Source organism: Gymnodraco acuticeps, unplaced genomic scaffold, assembly GCF_902827175.1.
Source record: "Gymnodraco acuticeps unplaced genomic scaffold, fGymAcu1.1, whole genome shotgun sequence".
Classification (NCBI taxonomy): domain Eukaryota; kingdom Metazoa; phylum Chordata; class Actinopteri; order Perciformes; family Bathydraconidae; genus Gymnodraco; species Gymnodraco acuticeps.
In genome coordinates, this window is record NW_022989755.1 from 1,436,218 (window position 1) to 1,454,481 (window position 18,264).

General features: G+C 37.7%; 3 protein-coding genes across 6 annotated transcripts; all 3 read left to right on the top strand.

The window, feature by feature from the left end:
- The first annotated feature begins 200 nt into the window (after positions 1 to 200).
- lrrc20 (leucine rich repeat containing 20) lies at positions 201 to 4,164 on the top strand. 3 transcript variants are annotated; one of them, XM_034214241.1, is made up of 5 exons: positions 201 to 243; positions 2,433 to 2,521; positions 2,764 to 2,913; positions 3,399 to 3,566; positions 3,652 to 4,164. In XM_034214241.1, the coding sequence occupies exons 2-5, from the start codon at positions 2,452 to 2,454 to the stop codon at positions 3,774 to 3,776; spliced, it is 513 nt and encodes a 170-aa protein (XP_034070132.1). In that variant the 5' UTR covers positions 201 to 243; positions 2,433 to 2,451; the 3' UTR covers positions 3,777 to 4,164. The 3 variants fall into 3 exon arrangements, with proteins under 3 accessions (XP_034070132.1, XP_034070117.1, XP_034070125.1); XM_034214226.1 differs by lacking the exon at positions 201 to 243 and adding an exon at positions 1,090 to 1,353; XM_034214234.1 differs by lacking the exon at positions 201 to 243 and adding an exon at positions 1,090 to 1,353 and having other exon boundaries at positions 2,439 to 2,521.
- Positions 4,165 to 6,123: 1,959 nt separating this feature from the next.
- On the top strand, positions 6,124 to 10,419 carry ppa1a (inorganic pyrophosphatase 1a). Its single transcript, XM_034214467.1, has 11 exons — positions 6,124 to 6,267; positions 6,450 to 6,514; positions 7,021 to 7,074; positions 7,185 to 7,304; positions 7,383 to 7,469; positions 7,557 to 7,683; positions 7,776 to 7,903; positions 8,238 to 8,323; positions 8,532 to 8,601; positions 10,047 to 10,086; positions 10,180 to 10,419. The coding sequence occupies exons 1-11, from the start codon at positions 6,132 to 6,134 to the stop codon at positions 10,206 to 10,208; spliced, it is 942 nt and encodes a 313-aa protein (XP_034070358.1). The 5' UTR covers positions 6,124 to 6,131; the 3' UTR covers positions 10,209 to 10,419.
- Positions 10,420 to 11,747: 1,328 nt separating this feature from the next.
- Positions 11,748 to 16,419, top strand: sar1aa (secretion associated, Ras related GTPase 1Aa). 2 transcript variants are annotated; one of them, XM_034212153.1, is made up of 7 exons: positions 11,748 to 11,854; positions 12,715 to 12,787; positions 12,978 to 13,097; positions 13,228 to 13,293; positions 14,135 to 14,238; positions 14,332 to 14,463; positions 14,555 to 16,419. In XM_034212153.1, exons 2-7 carry the CDS (start codon positions 12,730 to 12,732, stop codon positions 14,669 to 14,671), a joined length of 597 nt encoding a protein of 198 aa, XP_034068044.1. In that variant the 5' UTR covers positions 11,748 to 11,854; positions 12,715 to 12,729; the 3' UTR covers positions 14,672 to 16,419. The 2 variants fall into 2 exon arrangements, with proteins under 2 accessions (XP_034068044.1, XP_034068053.1); XM_034212162.1 differs by having other exon boundaries at positions 11,757 to 11,840.
- The last annotated feature ends 1,845 nt before the right edge of the window (positions 16,420 to 18,264 follow it).

The following is an 18,264-nucleotide window of genomic DNA, read 5'->3' on the forward strand; positions in this document are numbered from 1 at the left end:
TAGTTTTTTCAGTCATCAACAGCAAGTCATAGCCATGCAAAATACGGCATTGTATAGGAGAGGGATTTCCAGCAAATACTGTAAAGTGGCTTTAAGTGGTTAGAATGTTGAACCATTCATCCAAAGCCAATGAGCACATTGTATTCAAATCCTTTGGAAACACACTGACTTACCAGGAATTTGCCAGAGTCATGATGACAATAACAGGGGTCTAACCTGGGAATTGTTGACCTGGATTCAGAGGTAAGACAACATTTACCTTTCTAATCTTCTTAATCTTCCTAATCTCAGGAAAAATTGTAATTCAGTTTTAATTCATTTTCTTCATGTTATGCCTCAATCTAAAATATTCTCATAAAAAAAAGCAGGATTTTCTTTCAATATGGTGACAAGTGACAATTAACAATATAGCAATATTGGCCAACTGAAAAATGTAATAATGACTATTTATAGGTATTACTAGTTACTATTACTTCATAATTGGTGGAAGTAATAATCTTGAATTATTGTTTGTGTTAAAGTAGCAATACATACTCTAAGAATGTAATCTATTTTCAATTATGTTATATTATTTAATTACAGCCTTCATTTTTGATGCATCACTATGTAGCAAAAATGTGTCAATGTTGTGCTAATAGTGGTTTAACTTTAATATTTTTAATATTATGTTTACTGCTGGATTTCACAGAGGGATCCAACTATTCTTATATTTCATCTAAATCCCTCAAGTAACTGGTAACTAAAGTTTTAATGAAATATACAAGATACAATGTATCTTACAAAGTTTGACTTGACTTGAATGTAGGAGTAGGCCTACCGGTATACGTGGGCGTATACTATAATAGGCTACAAACAGAAACTGGAAATTCTCAAGTAGAATACTTTAAAATAAATCAAACGTAAAGTACTTAAAACAATGTGGTCTACTGAGTTCATATCCACGACTGCAATTGAGCAGAGTTATTGCTCTTATGTGTTGCTTATTGTGTCCCCTATCAGCATTCACAGTCATGCCTCGGCTACATGTCTGCTGCACCCTATTAGAGCAGCACTGACACTCATGAATACAGTATTTCCTTGCCGGCTGTTTGCTAGTAGCAAGTTTGCAAATTCCTTACGTTACTAACGTTAAGTCAAAGCAACAATGCCTTTTACAATGTGTGTTTAACGTCACTATATGAGGTTTGGTTTATAAAAGCTTTTTCCAGCGTATAGCGCAACATCCAGGTGAATTGCCCTTTCCGGGGCTAAAAATACACACTCACCAAATTAGACTGAGGGCTAGCTGCTGTGGCTAACGCTAGCTAGCTGAGGCAGCTGCCAGGCTCAGTAACAGTAGCTCTTCTAGTCTGGGTAAGTGGCTTCTTCCTGGTGTGGCTTTAATGAACGAGAAATGAAACAAACTGTGATTTTACAACTAAACAGATTCTAGTTGCATCCCGCACAGTCAGGTAGTGCATGACTAGGTCCAGTTTGCAAAAGATAGCATTATTCAGCCACAAGTTAATTGAAAGGTTATATAACGTCATATGAAAATACTTCCTTTTTAAGTAGGCTGTGTCATGTTCGGGATACTTTCTATCTTCATTACATTTGTATAACTACTACACTGACTAGTAGATACTGCTTTTTCATTAGATGTCATAGGGTCCAATTGTATTGTGTTGGTAACTAAATGTTTTTACTTTCATTCTGTAGGTAAGTAGCCTACACTTTCGAGGTTTACTTGGTTTACATTACTTCTACAGTTTGTGGGCAATAATCTACGTTTACCCTCCTAAATGTATCTGACAGCTTAAGTTACACATTTGACACCACAATAAAACGTGATATTATCATGGGTTAAGATAAGCCTAATAAAGGCATGTATTGGTAGGCCTACTTAAAATATAATTTGTGATGATACTATAATACTTAATGATAATACTGTTGTGCCTTGTACCTGAGCATGTTTACACTGTAGTAGTCACTTTTACTTGAATACAGTCTTTACCTCTGAATTAGAGTATTAGTTGGTAATGCTATGCAATTTATTCTATTCAACTTTACTTCACTTTTTGAAAAACTCAGAATTAAAAAAAGGCTTGTACAATGAAGGGTAGGCTACGTTTGCATTATTGTATTGCTACATGCATGATATGATATCGCTCTCAGGAAATATTATTGTAGATTTACAGAAAATATGTTCTCAGAGTAAAGGATTTTGACTTACTTTTGTGTGTTAATAGATTCTACAGTGATAAATGGACATGATGAAATAGGGCTACATTCTGTCACATAAAGACACGATCATAATACTCGCTTAATATAACTGCATGAAGCTGGATTCATTTGGAATGATAAACTGTCATTATTAGTTACTGTAATCACAATTTGTCCATCATACATCCAATGCATAAAGTGCAAGTATAATGTTGCATGATTTCCTTCAGGAACAGTTACGGCAGAAAAATGGCTGAAGCAGTCGCAAATGTGGCCCGGAGGGTTAATGCAATCGTTGAGGATGGCGGCGATACATTGGGTAAGACTCCTAACATATCTCTTTCTCTCACTCAGTCTTTATGCTGTTTAAATGAACAGCTTTGATTCCCAATTTGAGTGGATGCCTATTTTGGGATTTTCACCAGCAGGTGGTGACAGAGGTTTAGATTTGTCTGCTTCAAAAACGTTGAACCCCATAGTGTGTGTAAATTATAGATTGTTACCATCCTCCTGCTGTGTAAATCTGTCGTACTCTCACAATCATCATCTTCTTCTCTGCAGACCTGTCAAACTGCAAGCTCATTACATTCCCCGATGGTGTGTTCAGGGTCCTGAAGGGCGTCTCAGACAACATCCGCGTTGTCTTACTGGCTGAAAATGAGATGAAGTCCATTTCCAGCAAGTTATTTTTAAACTTCACGCAACTGAGAGGTAATGGATATACACTACAACTATTTCATTCATGATTCAATTTACGGGGGTAATTTTTGCTTCTTAGATTCTGGATCTATTCACAACTTCCAGAAAATTATTTCTAAAAGCTTTATAGACATTGCTACTGTTAGGCAGTTATCCTACGAATAAAGTTGAAGTTGTTATCAATTTTCAAACCATTTTGCAGTGTTATTTTGTGTAACATTATTTCTTTTTTATGTAGCAACTTTTTTAGGAATAAAGAGGCAGCGAGCCTAAGCTTACCAGTTTTATTTATGTAACAGGAAGGAACCATTCTTGAATTCCTAGAAAGTGTTGTTGTCCAAGTGCAAGAATACATGTTGAATCACATTTTGATATAACAATTCACCCCTTAGTTATTTTTTTGGTTAAACTCAGAAATTGACTGAGTGTCTTCATTTTGTGACAGGAGATCAGACAAGCAACCCCTTCATTTACTTGTGTCTTCAAATATTTTGCAGAACTTGACCTGCGAGGAAATATCATCTCCAAACTGCCCGACGCCTTTTTAGAGATGGAGCATTTGACCAGCATCAATCTGGCTTATAACAGCTTCTCCATCTTCCCTGATAAGCTTACTGAAATAGCCACACTGGAGAGGATTAACCTGGAGGGAAACAGCATCACAGGTAATACAAATATATTAAAGCCATGAGTTGTGTAATTATTAAATGGTTTGAGCTTACGTTTTATCTGTGTTTTTTTGTCCCACAGAAATACCAGTGGAGAAGTTGTCCAACATGCCAGCAATGAAGTGGCTGAACGTCAAGTCAAACCCTTTGGACTCGAACACTCAGTCAGCTCTGCAATCTCTGAACAATATTGAAACAGAGTCCTAATATGTCATAGATCATACAGTATTTACTCACCTATGGACTGCATGCTGCGTGCCTTTTAACTTCCTCATTTGGATGCTTTGTTGGGCTTGGGAGATGAAAAACATTATACTTGATGAAATTGATCTGAATATAGCACAATGGGTTCACAGGAAACAAAGGGAGATGTGCGATTAAACATGGCGTCCTCCTTGATTGACCTTTATCAGTGCGACCACACCAAGAAGCCTTTACTTTTTCCTCTGTGAGCTACAAAGACCTGGAGTTGATGTTTGGAGATGAAATCAATCCATATTTATACACCATTTGTCATGTTTACTTCTGAATAAGGACATATTTATTACTTTTTATAGTATAAAAGGTTTGTTCAATTAAAAATATGCACTGAAAACAGACTGATTATAATTGTGCAATTGATGACAGATTCTGAGACTTATGAATGTTGTTAAATCACGGAAGTGTTCCCTGATTTAAAACTTAATTTTGATATATCTGGCAGTTGTTTCCGGAAATAAACCAATTTCCAAAAATAGTAAAAAAAAAAAGAAAAAAGAATGGTAAAAAATGAAGTATTATTCAGTACATTATTTATTTTGATGGAACCAACAGTCCAAAACATGATCCACATACAATGATATAACAACGTATACGATGGATAGATACTTTAATACAAATAATAACAATAATCAAAACAACTCATTTTGTGAAGCTAGTTAGTCTTTTTAAAGAAAAAAAGGCAGACATTTGGCAAAATAACGGCAGGAAAAATAACAATACTTCTATTTCCACTCTTTGTAGAGATATAAAGAAAACAGCAACAACATGCTCATACATTCCTCCCCGTAGTCTCCTTCACAGGGATCTATACTTATAAAACGGAACTAAATCAATTGAAGAGACAATACAAATATTCGGACACTATTTTATCAAGTTGTAGGCAGGAGGCAACGCAGACTTGATTTAAGTTCAACGAAAAGTAGATAAACAGTGATCAAGCTCTATCTTTGAGAGAGGCTACAGGTGACAGACCTGATCCACAGTATTAAAGTATTCTGCTTAGGCTTTTGAAGAATTCCTTAAATAGCAACTCTGCCTAGTCGGGATCACCTTTAATCTGATGTTTGGGCTCGCTGTGTTGAGTGTGTTGTGGCACAAAAGAAAAGGATAAGGGAGGAAGTATAACGATATTAGAGGGATACAGAAATGAGTACATACAAGACAATTAAATAAACATATTCTAATGCAAGTAGAGGATGACTACTCTTCAAGCCAAGAGAAATATTTAGCAAGGTGGGAAGATTACAGCGTCATGTGACTCCTCTGCTGTGACCTTGTATTGTTCATGTTGCCCTCTGACTCTGAGCTTTAATCATCTATAGGCTACACCAGAGGAGAACTACAGTCCTTGGAGTTGTATTATGCTTAAAGCAGGAGGCATCTTCTCTGTGAACTGGATTGTGTGGGTTTTGGTTACACAAATGTATTAAATTGTCTCCAATTATAAGCTATAATTGGAATACATATACACTATACTTAGACTATTTTCATAATTGATTTAAAAATTAAAAAAAGTAGCTTGAATAAAATTAAATGTAACACATTATGATTGATTCGAGTATATGTGGTTTCAAAACATTAACATAATTAGTAGTTTCTCAGGCCTGGCTGCAATGTGATGATTGTGTCACTCTGAAAAAAACTGTACAGACACAATTTTAAAGTGTTAATTACAGCAAAGACTGCGGAGCGTTTAGAATGTTTTAACACATTTCTCATTTACCAAGATCTGTAACAACGGATATGTAAATTACCTCCAATATGTGCACTTTATCTGATGTAAAAAATGTAATTCAAAACCAGCAAAATACCATCTCTCCAGTTTTTTAAAAAGGTAAATATTATTTTTTATTATGTTTCTAAAAATAGGCCCACAAGTATGTTATCAAATAGTTACGGGGATACTCCAGAAGCAAGAAGTCACAACGTAGGCACAACACCTAATCCTGCCTTGTTAATTGGTTTACAGCTAGCAGTCAGCTCCATCTGTTTATGTCTGAAAAGAGCTCTCAAGAGCCACAGCTTACAGGAGGGAAATTAAAAACAAATCACTTTACACACAGAGAAGGTAAAGAAACTTCACATCCAGGCGGCAGAATATATGTGGTAGCCATGGAGAAGTGCTAACAACTAAGGATTAGCTGCTGATTGTTCTGAGTAATTCTCTCCACGCTTGTTAGCTACAGATGCCAATAATGGATGGGATAAGAATTCAGGAACATTCATGTCTGTCAGCTGGCCCGTACACTTCCTGGTGTCACATGCATGCCAGGGCTCTTGGTTTATGCGCATGTCTGCTGAATGACTGCCTGTCAGTCAGGAGCTTCTTACTCCTGGATTAGTGCAGACCACAGTGTTCTGAAAGCAGCAGCAGAAATGAGCGTTACTGTCGAGGAGAGGGGCCGGCCCAACACCCTGGACTACAGAGTGTATTTCAGTAAGAACAGCTTTTTTATACATCTAGTATTTGTGTTGTTGAAAACTTTTAGTGTAATAGTTGCCAGCTATCTGGAAACTATTATGGCTGCATTAGCCAGTAGAGCTTTATGAAGAGATCTGGCCATTTGTAGCTCATCAGAATTTGTATTTCTGCTAAAAATGCATTACTCTTTTCCTTAGAAAACTCTGAGGGAAAATACATCTCTCCCTTCCATGACATACCCATCTACGCAAATGAAGTAGAGGTGAGCATCCAGTGTCAAACGTAATGCTGCAGGTTTTTATTTTAAAAAGTAGAGCTGTATTTGTAGCATTTGTATTATATAACTGTTGCTGGGGCTGTAATGTAGCCTTTAAATGTTTATTAAATCAACTTGTGTTGCAAGTCAAATGTTGTACACGTACCATTTGTAGTTTAAAAGTATCATTATACCCCAGATGACCAAAATGAGTCATATTGAGATTTTACAATTCAACTTTTATTCTGAATTAGTAGTAATTAGTAATCAGTAATGGCCAGTTGGCTTCCCAGTGCCACCTGGGGGCCATAATCAGTGTGCTACCTTAAATGACCTCAGGTAACTTTAGTTCAGGCAGACATTGGGGCCTTGTTGAAAAAAAAGATCACTTTGCCAATACGTATAATCACAATTATGTAGGCCCTACATAACTATAAAAATGGCATTGAAATGAATTTAAAACATTTAGAAGGATTCGTCCTGATGTAACAGTATTACTTATAATCCTGCAGAATATCTTCCATGCTGTTGTGGAGGTTCCAAGATGGACAAATGCAAAAATGGAGGTATGCATATTTGCAAATGGGTACACTTAAGTTGATGTTAAGTCCCTCCTAATACTTTGTTGTCGTTGTGGAACTAATATTAAATGTTCTCTTTTCTTTTCTAAAATCAGATTGCCACCAAAGATCCTCTTAATCCACTGAAACAAGATATAAAGAAGGGGAACCTCCGTTATGTAGCAAATGTGTTCCCTCACAAAGGCTACATCTGGAACTATGGAGCTATTCCTCAGGTAACTAAGATGATGTTCAGACAACAGGAAAACCGACCATATCGCCGCTCTTCTAACCTGAGCTTTCTTTGATCACAGACATGGGAAGATCCCAACCACAAGGACAGCGACACAGGATGCTGTGGAGACAACGATCCTATTGACATATGTGACATAGGAAATAAGGTACAACTGTCATTAGGGGCTTTGAAGAGACAGAGTTATATTGAACCGTTTGTAGCGTTTCTTATTAAGAGTGCCTTTGATTCTCAGGTGTGTTCTCGAGGAGAAATTATCAAAGTGAAAGTGTTGGGAACTCTGGCTTTGATCGATGAGGGCGAAACAGACTGGAAGGTCATTGTGATCAATACTGAGGACCCCGAGTCTGCAGACTTTAACGGTATGAACAACCAACAATTAAAGAAGGACATATGCAGTTTAATAAGGTTTTCTGAATATTCAGGGTTTTGCTTTGTTATCGATTTGTTGCAGATATTGATGATGTAAGACGACTTAAGCCTGGATACCTGGAGGCAACTTTTGATTGGTTCAAAAGATACAAAGTCCCAGATGGGAAGCCTGAAAACCAGTTTGCTTTCAACGGGGAGTTCAAGGACAGGGTACGCCTTTTTAAGTTGTCACAGTACTTACAGTATGCTGTGTTTTAAAACTGTTATAAATGTTTTTTTTATTTAAATGACTGATAACAGTATGTTGTTTAAATACATGTAACATTATTTCTGTATCAGGTGTGCTCAAATTAATAAGAAACTTACAACCGAAAACAATTTACAAACGTAAAACATTTTCGGAGGCAAAATTGTTATGAAATGTTTTTTCTATAGCCCAACCTCTTTGGTTACACACATCAATTTTATTTGTACCCGTTATATTGAAGGGGGAGGGGGAAATGATGTCTATTGATTGTTGTGAGAAAAAAAAAAATGTTTCCAGGACTTTGCCATTAAAACAATCAAGGACACCCATGAGTTTTGGAAGGCACTGATTTCTAAGAATTCCAGCGCTGGAGAGTTAAACTGGTGAGTGCTTAACGCAGAAAGTCTATGAAGTAGAGCTACAATGAATAGACTAAACAACAAATCCATCAACCGGAACATTTTGACAATCTGTTGATCTTTAAAGTAGCAGCAAATCTCTCTCTCTGTTTAACACCTTTTTACTACAGATAAAGTAATGATTTTGTGACTTTCTGTAAATAATTCCTTTCTTTTTATTCCTTGAATTCAGCACGAACACCGGTGTCTCAGATAGTCCGTTCTGCTGCTCTGCTGGGGATGCAGAGGCCGTGGTTAAATCTGTAAGTTCGTCATTTTCAAATGTATACCACCTCCTTTCGTTACTGACATTCTAATATAAATATGATAAAACAAAAATACCCACAAATACTTAAATGCTTGCCAATTTTTATTAAATATGGTTACCATTTGATTTCTTGAAAATGAAAAAAAGAAACTCTAAAAACACACCCAAAATTACGGAGCCCTGGAGGGTTCATAGAGAGAAAAATAAATAAAACGTGGCCACGTTTCACTTTCTCGTGCGCACGCTTTAGTAACTCGTGCGCACGAGTTACTAAAGCGTGCGCACCAGTTACTAAAGCGTGCGCACGAGTTAATAAAGCATGGCCTCGTTTTGTGTGTGTGTGTGTGTGTGGGGGGGGGGGGGCATTTGTTTATGATAGTATCGTTTGTTCCGGTGCACTCCGGCAGGACTATAGCACATCGAGATTAAGATTAAACACATTTCTTTCACTTGGGAATACACTTAACTATGGGGAACCAGATTTGTTTAAAGTACTGTTCGTGGTAATTTGAAAACAAATGCCGGTGGTGTCGGATACACACGAACACGCACACAGAGCGGAGCTGAGCACACACACACATCATGTGCCCCGGTGACAGGACATCTCCTTCATAAAACGAGGGAGAATACTCTGGTAGTTCGATGTGTGTATAGGTGTGTGTGGTTAAACGTAGCAGCCTCGATCTCTATTCAGCGGTTCTAATGAAGGGAAACGCAGTGCAGTAAACAGTAAAAGGCACAGCTCTTTGCAGCTGGTGCTGCTCTTCTCAGATTCTGCTGAGTTACACGTTACTGCCTCCAGTGCCCTGTACGACGAAGCCAGTTCAACAGACCCTGGACTTGGACATGTTCGATTTACCCGGCTTAACTAACCCTAACAAACGCGATGTCGATAAGTGGTCCTACGAAGCTGGTTATCAACTCAGTAAATCAACCAGGGTTTCTCTGTCCGGCTGAGAGCGCGTTCACATGAAAGGGACGGGGTTAGCAACATTTGACCAATCACAAACATGGAGACGCGTGCTGACAGCGCAGCGTCATACTTCATGAATGAATAGTGTAAATAGCAAATCCTGCTTCGTAGTACAGGCCACTGGTGCTGCAGAGATTTCATAAAGTGAAGGAGGTTTTCCTTCTATAAAACAGCTGTGGGCAGCAGATACTGTGAGTCACGGACAGGAATCCCTCAATTTAAATAAAACGAGGCCACGCTTTATTAACTCGTGCGCACGCTTTATTAACTCGTGCGCACGCTTTAGTAACTCGTGCGCACGAGTTACTAAAGCGTGCGCACGAGAAAGTAAAACGTGGCCACGTTTTATTTATTTTTCTCTCTATGAACCCTCCAGGGCTCCGTACAAAATGATTTCATAAATGTATCCAAAAAAAAAAAATCCATTTCTCAAAATAACACTCTTTGATGACTACTTTCTTTTACAGGCATGTGCTTTTGGAGCTGAAGATCCCATTCCAAGTTCAGGTGGGTGATTGTACGTTTATTTGTTTTATTGCAGATACTCGATGTTTTAACTTGATGGAAATAGCATACGTTTCTTTTATTTATGTTTTCCAGTCGACCAATGGTTCTACTATGAGAACTAAGAGGAAACTTCTGAGCAGAAAACATCATTCCTTACTTCACTTCTTTCTTCATCTGATTTCAACACAACAGAGCAGCGCGGTAACTGGATGGATTGAATTTATGTTTCATGTCACATTTTCTTGCTTTTTTGTTTGTTCATATTTCTGATGACGTCAAAAAAGCTTTGTGTGTTTGTAACTCAATATCTAGTTTCAAGCTTGACACAATAAATCCCACTATATTGTCTATTTTATTTTGTATTTATTGCACCTTCTACATATTGTCGATGTCACCATGATGTACGGTTACCTACAGAATAAGGATCTAAAATAGATAGTAGCAATAAGTAATGCTCTGCTTGTGATTGTTGAAAAAAAAAAAACACAATACTGCCTGCTGGCAATTTTGGCCTCTTAACAGTATAAATAAATGTTTTTGTAAGTCTGTGGCTGTAAGTGGATAAACACCATCGGGTGCTTCTGTAGGTTGCAATTAAACACTACACTTCAATAAGCACTAGAGACCTTAGTTGTGTTAATAACTATGGCAACAACAGCTCAAATGGTTACAGCCAGTATTACAACCAATACCTGAAATCATACCTGCTGTGATTGCCTGATGCTCTTTTTAATTTCCTACCCGAGATCAAAGTGTTCAGTTCTAAATGTACCTGAAGTAAAATGTGGTTCAATGCTTGAATGGAGTCTTTCTGAAAAGTAAACTAGTTACATTACATGTTACTTGTTAGTGTGGTGCTAAAAATGACCTCCAATTCAACTGACAACAGTAACATCCTGATTTGTGTATGCATGAGTATAATATATAATAATAATATAAAAGTTACAGGGGTTGTTTCTACATCTAGTACTTGTAATACTTTAGGTAGATTTTGCTCATACTTCCTTTCAGACAAGTAACATTTTCATTTCACTTTTTTTAACAGTAGGCTTATTTTTTTACAGTGTGGTATTAAAATGTTGTTCTTATCTAAAGGTTTCATGCCTGGCTCATCCAGTAATCTCCACGAATGACTACAATACAACATTACTAATAATAAACACAATATAAGTATTAAGAATATTAATTTGGATTCCTGCTCATTCAGGCTTTCCTTGGCATTAAAGAGAGGACAAACCAGCCAAAAAAGATGTTAAAAACTAAATATATATTAGTCTCTACAAATCAGAATCAAAGGAAGGAAATTAATAGATTGGCAGGAAATAAGCGGGAAGACATTTACGTGCCATTCAAAAATATAGTTGGTGTTATTAGAAATCTGAGAGGATAAAGAAAAGAGGATCAATGACAATCATGAATAGGTAAAGAAAAGGACAATATCGACTGTGCCTTAAAAAACATATTGTAATATTAGCTTATAGATACATTTCGAACAGGTTTTGGTGATCAGTAGGCCTACCAAGTACCAGAAACATTAGAACATGTATCTTTGTTAAAGGAAAAACCATGGATGTATAATAGGGAAAAACACACCAGAGAGCATGCTGGACACTGTAGGAGTTACCTGACACCAGGAGATGGCAGAAACCCAAAACTAAGGTTGCAAACAACCGCATAAACACCATAGAAGAAGAGGAGGAAGAAGAATCAGAAGCGGAACTCTGACTGTTTCCAAGGAGACCACCAATACTACGGTCAGTACTGAGGGGTAAGTCAGCTAACGTTAGAGTAAAATAACATTATTTAGATGTTAACACACAATACAACATATTTTGCGCTTGACATCAGTTCGCTGTGGCTCTGCGAGGAGTCTCTAGTGCCCTGAACGGCAACCTGGCCCACAGGAGAACAGACCAGAGGTTTAACGTTAAGCTAACGCTAATGGCTACCTAGCTAAAAAGCGTCAATACCGTGCACACTGAAATAAGCTAAATACAAACACACATGTCTTTAACTCATTCAGTGTTCAGGGTAGTTAGGACATTACACTGTTGCTGGTTGTAAATGCCATTTTATAATATAGTGGAAAGTATCGCTGTTAAATAATGTAGGTTATAGTTAGCTAACTTGGATGTCGATAAACACAGGTGTTTGGATGCTTAGTTTGATCTGAACGATATATGAAGTCATGTGAATCTTACATTTAGCCTATGTGAGTGCAGCTTTTGTGTCGTCATATAACGTTATCTCGGTGTGATGTAATGGTGTGGGAAAACATACCGTTCTCATGGCAGACATGTTGACTTGTTCTACCAGGAAGAACACAGGTGGGACCGGCCTACCTAATGGAGCACTGTCCTAATGAATGTGATCAATCACACCTGTGCCTTTTTCTGCTGTCACGGGACAAAATAATATATCTGTATACTAACTACTAACATACAATACACTGTGTTTTATGCTCACAATGATTTTAGAAAACCTCACAATATTGGGTTTTTAATACAGCATCGCAAACTATGCACTCAAGAATTAGCTACCAAAATCAATAAATACCTCAATGATAAAGTAGATCTAATTTTTTTTGGAGTGTTATGCGATTCTAATCTGACTTTTCTCTTGTTTCAGTCGAACACTGTCAAGATGTCGTTTTTATTTGACTGGATCTACAGGGGGTTTAGTCATGTTTTACAGTTCTTAGGTAAGTACTGTCTGCAGTTTTGCAAACGTTTACAATTGGTGGTAAAGTGCAAAGTACAGTAAGGGCTTGATCAATACAACCCTAAATCATAAACCAATGTTATCTATAACCATGAGGCTTTCTTTCTAAAATGCTGCTTTCAGGGTAGAGTTGAATTTCATTGCTTACATTTGTGGGTCATTTCTTCCAGGTCTGTACAAAAAGTCTGGGAAGCTGGTTTTCCTGGGCCTGGACAATGCTGGCAAAACAACGCTCCTACACATGTTGAAAGATGACCGGCTTGGCCAACACGTGCCAACCCTGCATCCAAGTAAGGAGACATTCAGATAGTAGTGAGCCATGTGACAATGTTGTAAAATGAGTCTTACTGTAATTTACAGCCATTTTGTTCTCACTGTAACAATCACTGTAATAACATCTGTATCTCCTTTTTCTTAAAGCTTCTGAAGAGCTGTCAATTGGTGGGATGACATTTACTACATTTGATCTAGGCGGACATGTACAAGGTGAGATCTTCATACACTTGATCACACAATATAGAAATAGTACTATTTTACCTCTCCAATAGATTTTGGTGGAATATAACATCAAACCGTAAAGCTGGTGGTTTTCTGATAGTAATTTAAGATTCATTTTAGAATTAATTTGTATATGTTGTTATTGTTAGTCCCAGCTCTTGACTATATTAATGTGAGGTAGTGGAAATATCAAATAATACAAGTTATTGTCAGTTAAAGACCATAAGATTACTGAGTCTTTTAATCAATTGTTGCCTTAACTATCAATAATCTGTACGGCCATCAGAAACAATTGGGAGTAAACAGAAGCAAGTTGACCAATCACAGTTCTCATGGCTGCCACAGGGTGTCTCTGTCTGTAGCCCCTGCAGCTCTGACATGTGATCTTTTGAGGCTTTCAAACCAGCTCTGATGGAATAACTGAACCTAAAATAAAGCGTACAGAGGTTGAACCAGTGCTGCATACAAAAAAGAATGTACTTACCTATTAGATTATGATATTGATGAATACATTATTTTACACGGTTAATCACTGTTTCTGATATGTTACAGTAAAATTGTAAACCAATAGTTTCCCTGTATCGTAGTCAAGATAGAAATATATAAAAATCATAAAAAAGACCTTCTGTGTGTGTTCATTTACTCAAAGCTATTCACTTTATAACCCTCATACACTTTAAGATGGTACACAGAGGCAATACAAGGACACAGCTCAATTCCACCAGTTCATAATGACAGTGCTGCATTACAAGCTGTGAAGGGCATTCACTCACGTATTCAATTGCTGCAAGGAGAGTTATTTCACAAGCAGTTTTGTCTTTGCTGACAGCTCGAAGAGTGTGGAAGAACTACCTGCCGGCCGTGAATGGAGTCGTCTTTCTTGTCGACTGTGCGGATCACGACAGGCTCTCAGAATCTAAGACTGAGCTTGATGTGAGATTTTAACTTCACGCTTCCAAGCTGTGTTCCACCTGACTGTCTGCTAACTGTTCACTGGCGTTGATTGTGCTGCTCTCTTTTCTCCAGGCTCTTCTCGGAGACGAAACCATCTCCAGTGCTCCAGTGTTGGTGCTGGGGAACAAAATCGACCGCCCTGAAGCCATCAGTGAGGGAGCACTGAGAGGGGCTTTTGCTCTTGATGGTCAGGTCACTGGAAAGGTAGGCGTGTCATAGATTTGAATTCTCAGAAATCCTAGGATCTCTCCTGTGTCCTGATGGACGTCTTCCTCCTTCATGTGTGTCTCCACAGGGAAGTGTCTCTATGAAGGAGCTGAACGCGCGGCCGCTGGAGATTTTCATGTGCAGTGTGTTGAAGAGACAAGGCTACGGGGAAGGTTTCAGATGGTTATCACAGTACATCGACTGACACGCAGCACTGAAGCTTACCCAGGAGGGGTTTTCTTGACACATTTTTTTCACAAAGCACGACAAAGACTTTGTGTCTTTGCCAATCAGACCACATCCCAAACTTAGATCATGTTAAATGCTTATTCGTTATAATACTTTATTCAGGATTTAAAGGTTTCTATGCAAAAACTTTTAAAAGTGGCTCACGGTGAACTGTCCCACCTGTGTTGTTATTAATGTGAGTTGTCGAACTCTATGGCATGTTAATTAGCAGACATACATTATGCAAGAATGTAGATACAGACACATTAGTGTTGCATTATTTAATGAGGAATAGACCAACAGATCTAATGGTATTTATTAGGAAGTGATTGGTATTAAGGACTCAGTGGTGATTGAGTTTGGTAGATTAATGCTCATCTGCTATCAGATTAAGATGGTTGTGTTTAGAATCTAAAATACATAACTAATTAAAGCAGAAGTTTTAGGATGTTTCAACTAATGATATGCAGCCACTGCCTTCAAAGCACATAGCCAAAGATGTATGCTAATAACTTTGGGATAAGCAGGGAGAGAGATTGGACTTCAACAAAAGATATCTTCCCCGCTGAGCACTGAGCCAAAATAACATCAAATCCCCCAAAAGCAGAAGAGACAGCCCATGCCATAAATAAAGGCAAGGATGAGGAATCAACAGAGTCAAACTGAACAGCTCACTGATGAGCGTGCTGTGAAAATGTGCTTCTCACTTTCACTCTCTCGATGGAAATAGCTCGTTTATTTTTTGCATCTTTTCCTAAACGCGTTGACCCAGAGGGACGCTACATGTTGAAGGCAGCTAATTTGAAATGTGTTAGTCGGACTGAGATAAGTCTTCATTATCTTTGACTCGAAGATAAAACGTTCACACCGAGCTTTTATGACGTTCCGTGGCTACCCTTGCTTTAATATGATTAAGTCTGTCATGACATATTGCTTTAAAATGTCTGGAAGCAATAAAGTAGAATGATTAAGTGTACTGTCGCAGAGACAATCTTACTCCTCCTGTATTTGAGAGTAGGAAAGTCATTTTGAGCCCATTAATTGTAACGATTTATTATTATTTATTCCTTTGAATCCACAGCCTGAGCAGTTGATCTGCATGTAATCAGCATGTAGGCGGTTCAGCAGTGCTGCAGGGAATGTACTTTTTGACTATCTGAAAAGATATGAGAGTGCATTTGCTAACGTGCTAAATTAATATTCTTATTCTGGATGTTTGAGTCTTTGTAAACATGCATACACCTTTACAACACCCTGTGTAAATGTGTATCCACATGAAAAGCTGGAAATGGATTATGTGGAACAAACGTTTGATTCGCATGAACCGTTTCCTGCATCATGTTTACAGAGTAACGTTTTGAATGATCTGCTTATTTATTTATGCAGGGATGTTTGTGGCTAAGATAATAAGAACAACTTTTTTGTTTACTGGGAATCTTTAATGTGTATAGAATGCATGTAAACAAACAGCTTTCCCTTTGAACAGTGTTCTGTACCCGTTGCTATACTCCTGTAAATGATGTATAATACAGATGTAAATGTTTGTACAGTAGCTGCATATTAGCCGACACTAACAAAGCACTGGATTTATTTATAGCAGATTAATTCAAAATTATATTTGCTGCAATTATCTGTGCAAATAGTTTGAATGACATAATGCATACATGCATATATAGTGAGGAGTGGTTTACATGTTGTAATAAAACAGACCTTGTTTTGGACTCATCTGGCCATGTGTCATTTTGTATTATAACACTTGTTAAGATATGTATATTTTCATTTAAAGGTCCCATATTATTATTATTATTATTATCTTTTTCAACAATATATTATAGGTCTCAGATATATACAAAACATGTCTCTGAGGTGTTTGGCTCAAAATACCAAACAGATCATTGTAGCATCCCATAAACCCCTCTGTTTCAAAAGTGCCGATTCTGTGTCTGTAGCTTTAAATGCTAATGAGCTGCTGCTGGCCACGCCCCTCTGCCAAGTGATTGGTTTGAAAAAACACAGAAAATGTTGCTTTAGGAGGAGATTCAAGTGATAAGGTGGGCGGGTGTTACCTTGGTTTGTTATTGCTTTGGTTGCACAAGCCAACAAATACATTCTGACATCACAAAGGGGCCAAAATCAGATGAGCTCATTTTCAGACAGGTTTTATATAAATGGATCAGGACGAAAAGAGAGAATATTTTTTCCTGAAACTTTCCCTATCTCTCAACACAGACATGAAAAGGTGAATTTTACATAATAGGTGACCTTTAAGTTCCACCTTATAGTCACTCTTTAACGCCAACACTTTGTTACAGAGACTATAAAGATAATTCATCCGTTTCACCTTTTCATGTTTAATCTGTCACGGAATGCATTTAATCAGGTTTTCCTTTTGACTAAAATGTCATCGTGTAAACAAATCTCTCCAAAGGACAACCATAAACACAGAATAATTATGTTGGTATATTGGTTAAAATAGCAAGAAAAACTCAAACATTTGATAGATACTGATACATTCCAGTTCTATGTTACTGGTATGTTTTTTTTCACGTTGACATTAAAGTACAAAAATATGTTAACATTGACTGTGATTAAACGTTAAATACATATTTAAAGTCAGTCAGGATGGCTCTTCAGTAATGTTGGAGTCTTTTTGGCTAAAATGTTACTTTCATTCTTAGTCGTTGATGCTTTTATCTCCAGGCTTGATTATAATTTGTTTTATTGCAATATCAACCAACAGCAGTTATCACAGAGGGCTGCTTCCAGGCTTTTAACACCCTCCATGAGAAGTGACCTCATTACTCAAAATCCCTGCTGTCCTTCACTGGCTTCCTGTCAGTGTAGAAATTACTTTTAGGCTCTTACTGCTGGAAATATCCCCAGGACTTGTACTGTGACTGTACGATTGCACTTAGGTAAACTGGCACATATCCATTCTTTGAAGATTTGATCATGCCCTCTGACAGTGTTGACTTTCACATCGTGGTCATTACGTGGGATGCTGTCTGGAAGCCACTCTGCTGTAAGGTGGCAGCTGAGCTCCAGAGTATCTCCAGCAAATACCTCCATCTGCTTGTTAAAGAGTCGACTGAGAGGAAGCTGCAACTTCTTGTTTTTATTCCACTGCAGGCTTCATGATTGTACATGATGTAATGATCCTTATTGAATACTTGGGTAATCATATTTAATAGCAGGCTGTAATTGGACTTAGCTGTGATAAGCTTCAGTATGTATTGCTTCACACACCAGGTTGGAGACCCAAAGGTCACGAGGAAGTAGTTTTGTTCTCCAAAATAATCAGAATTACACAACTAGCTTGGGATTTATAGGCATGGCTGGGGGAGCGTTACTGAAAATGGAATCAGTTTTAGCACCCTAGCTGAATTTGAGTGGATCTGCTGAGGTGATATATATCCCCTCCTGACCCAAAAACATATCGATTACATTTCCAGTGTTTCTTTTTGATAGGATCATTGCAAAGATATTTGTCTTTAAATAAAGAGGGAGGGACAGGAGCCACAAAGTCAACGTAATTTCTCTCCGAGTGATAATAGTAGGAACAGATCGAGG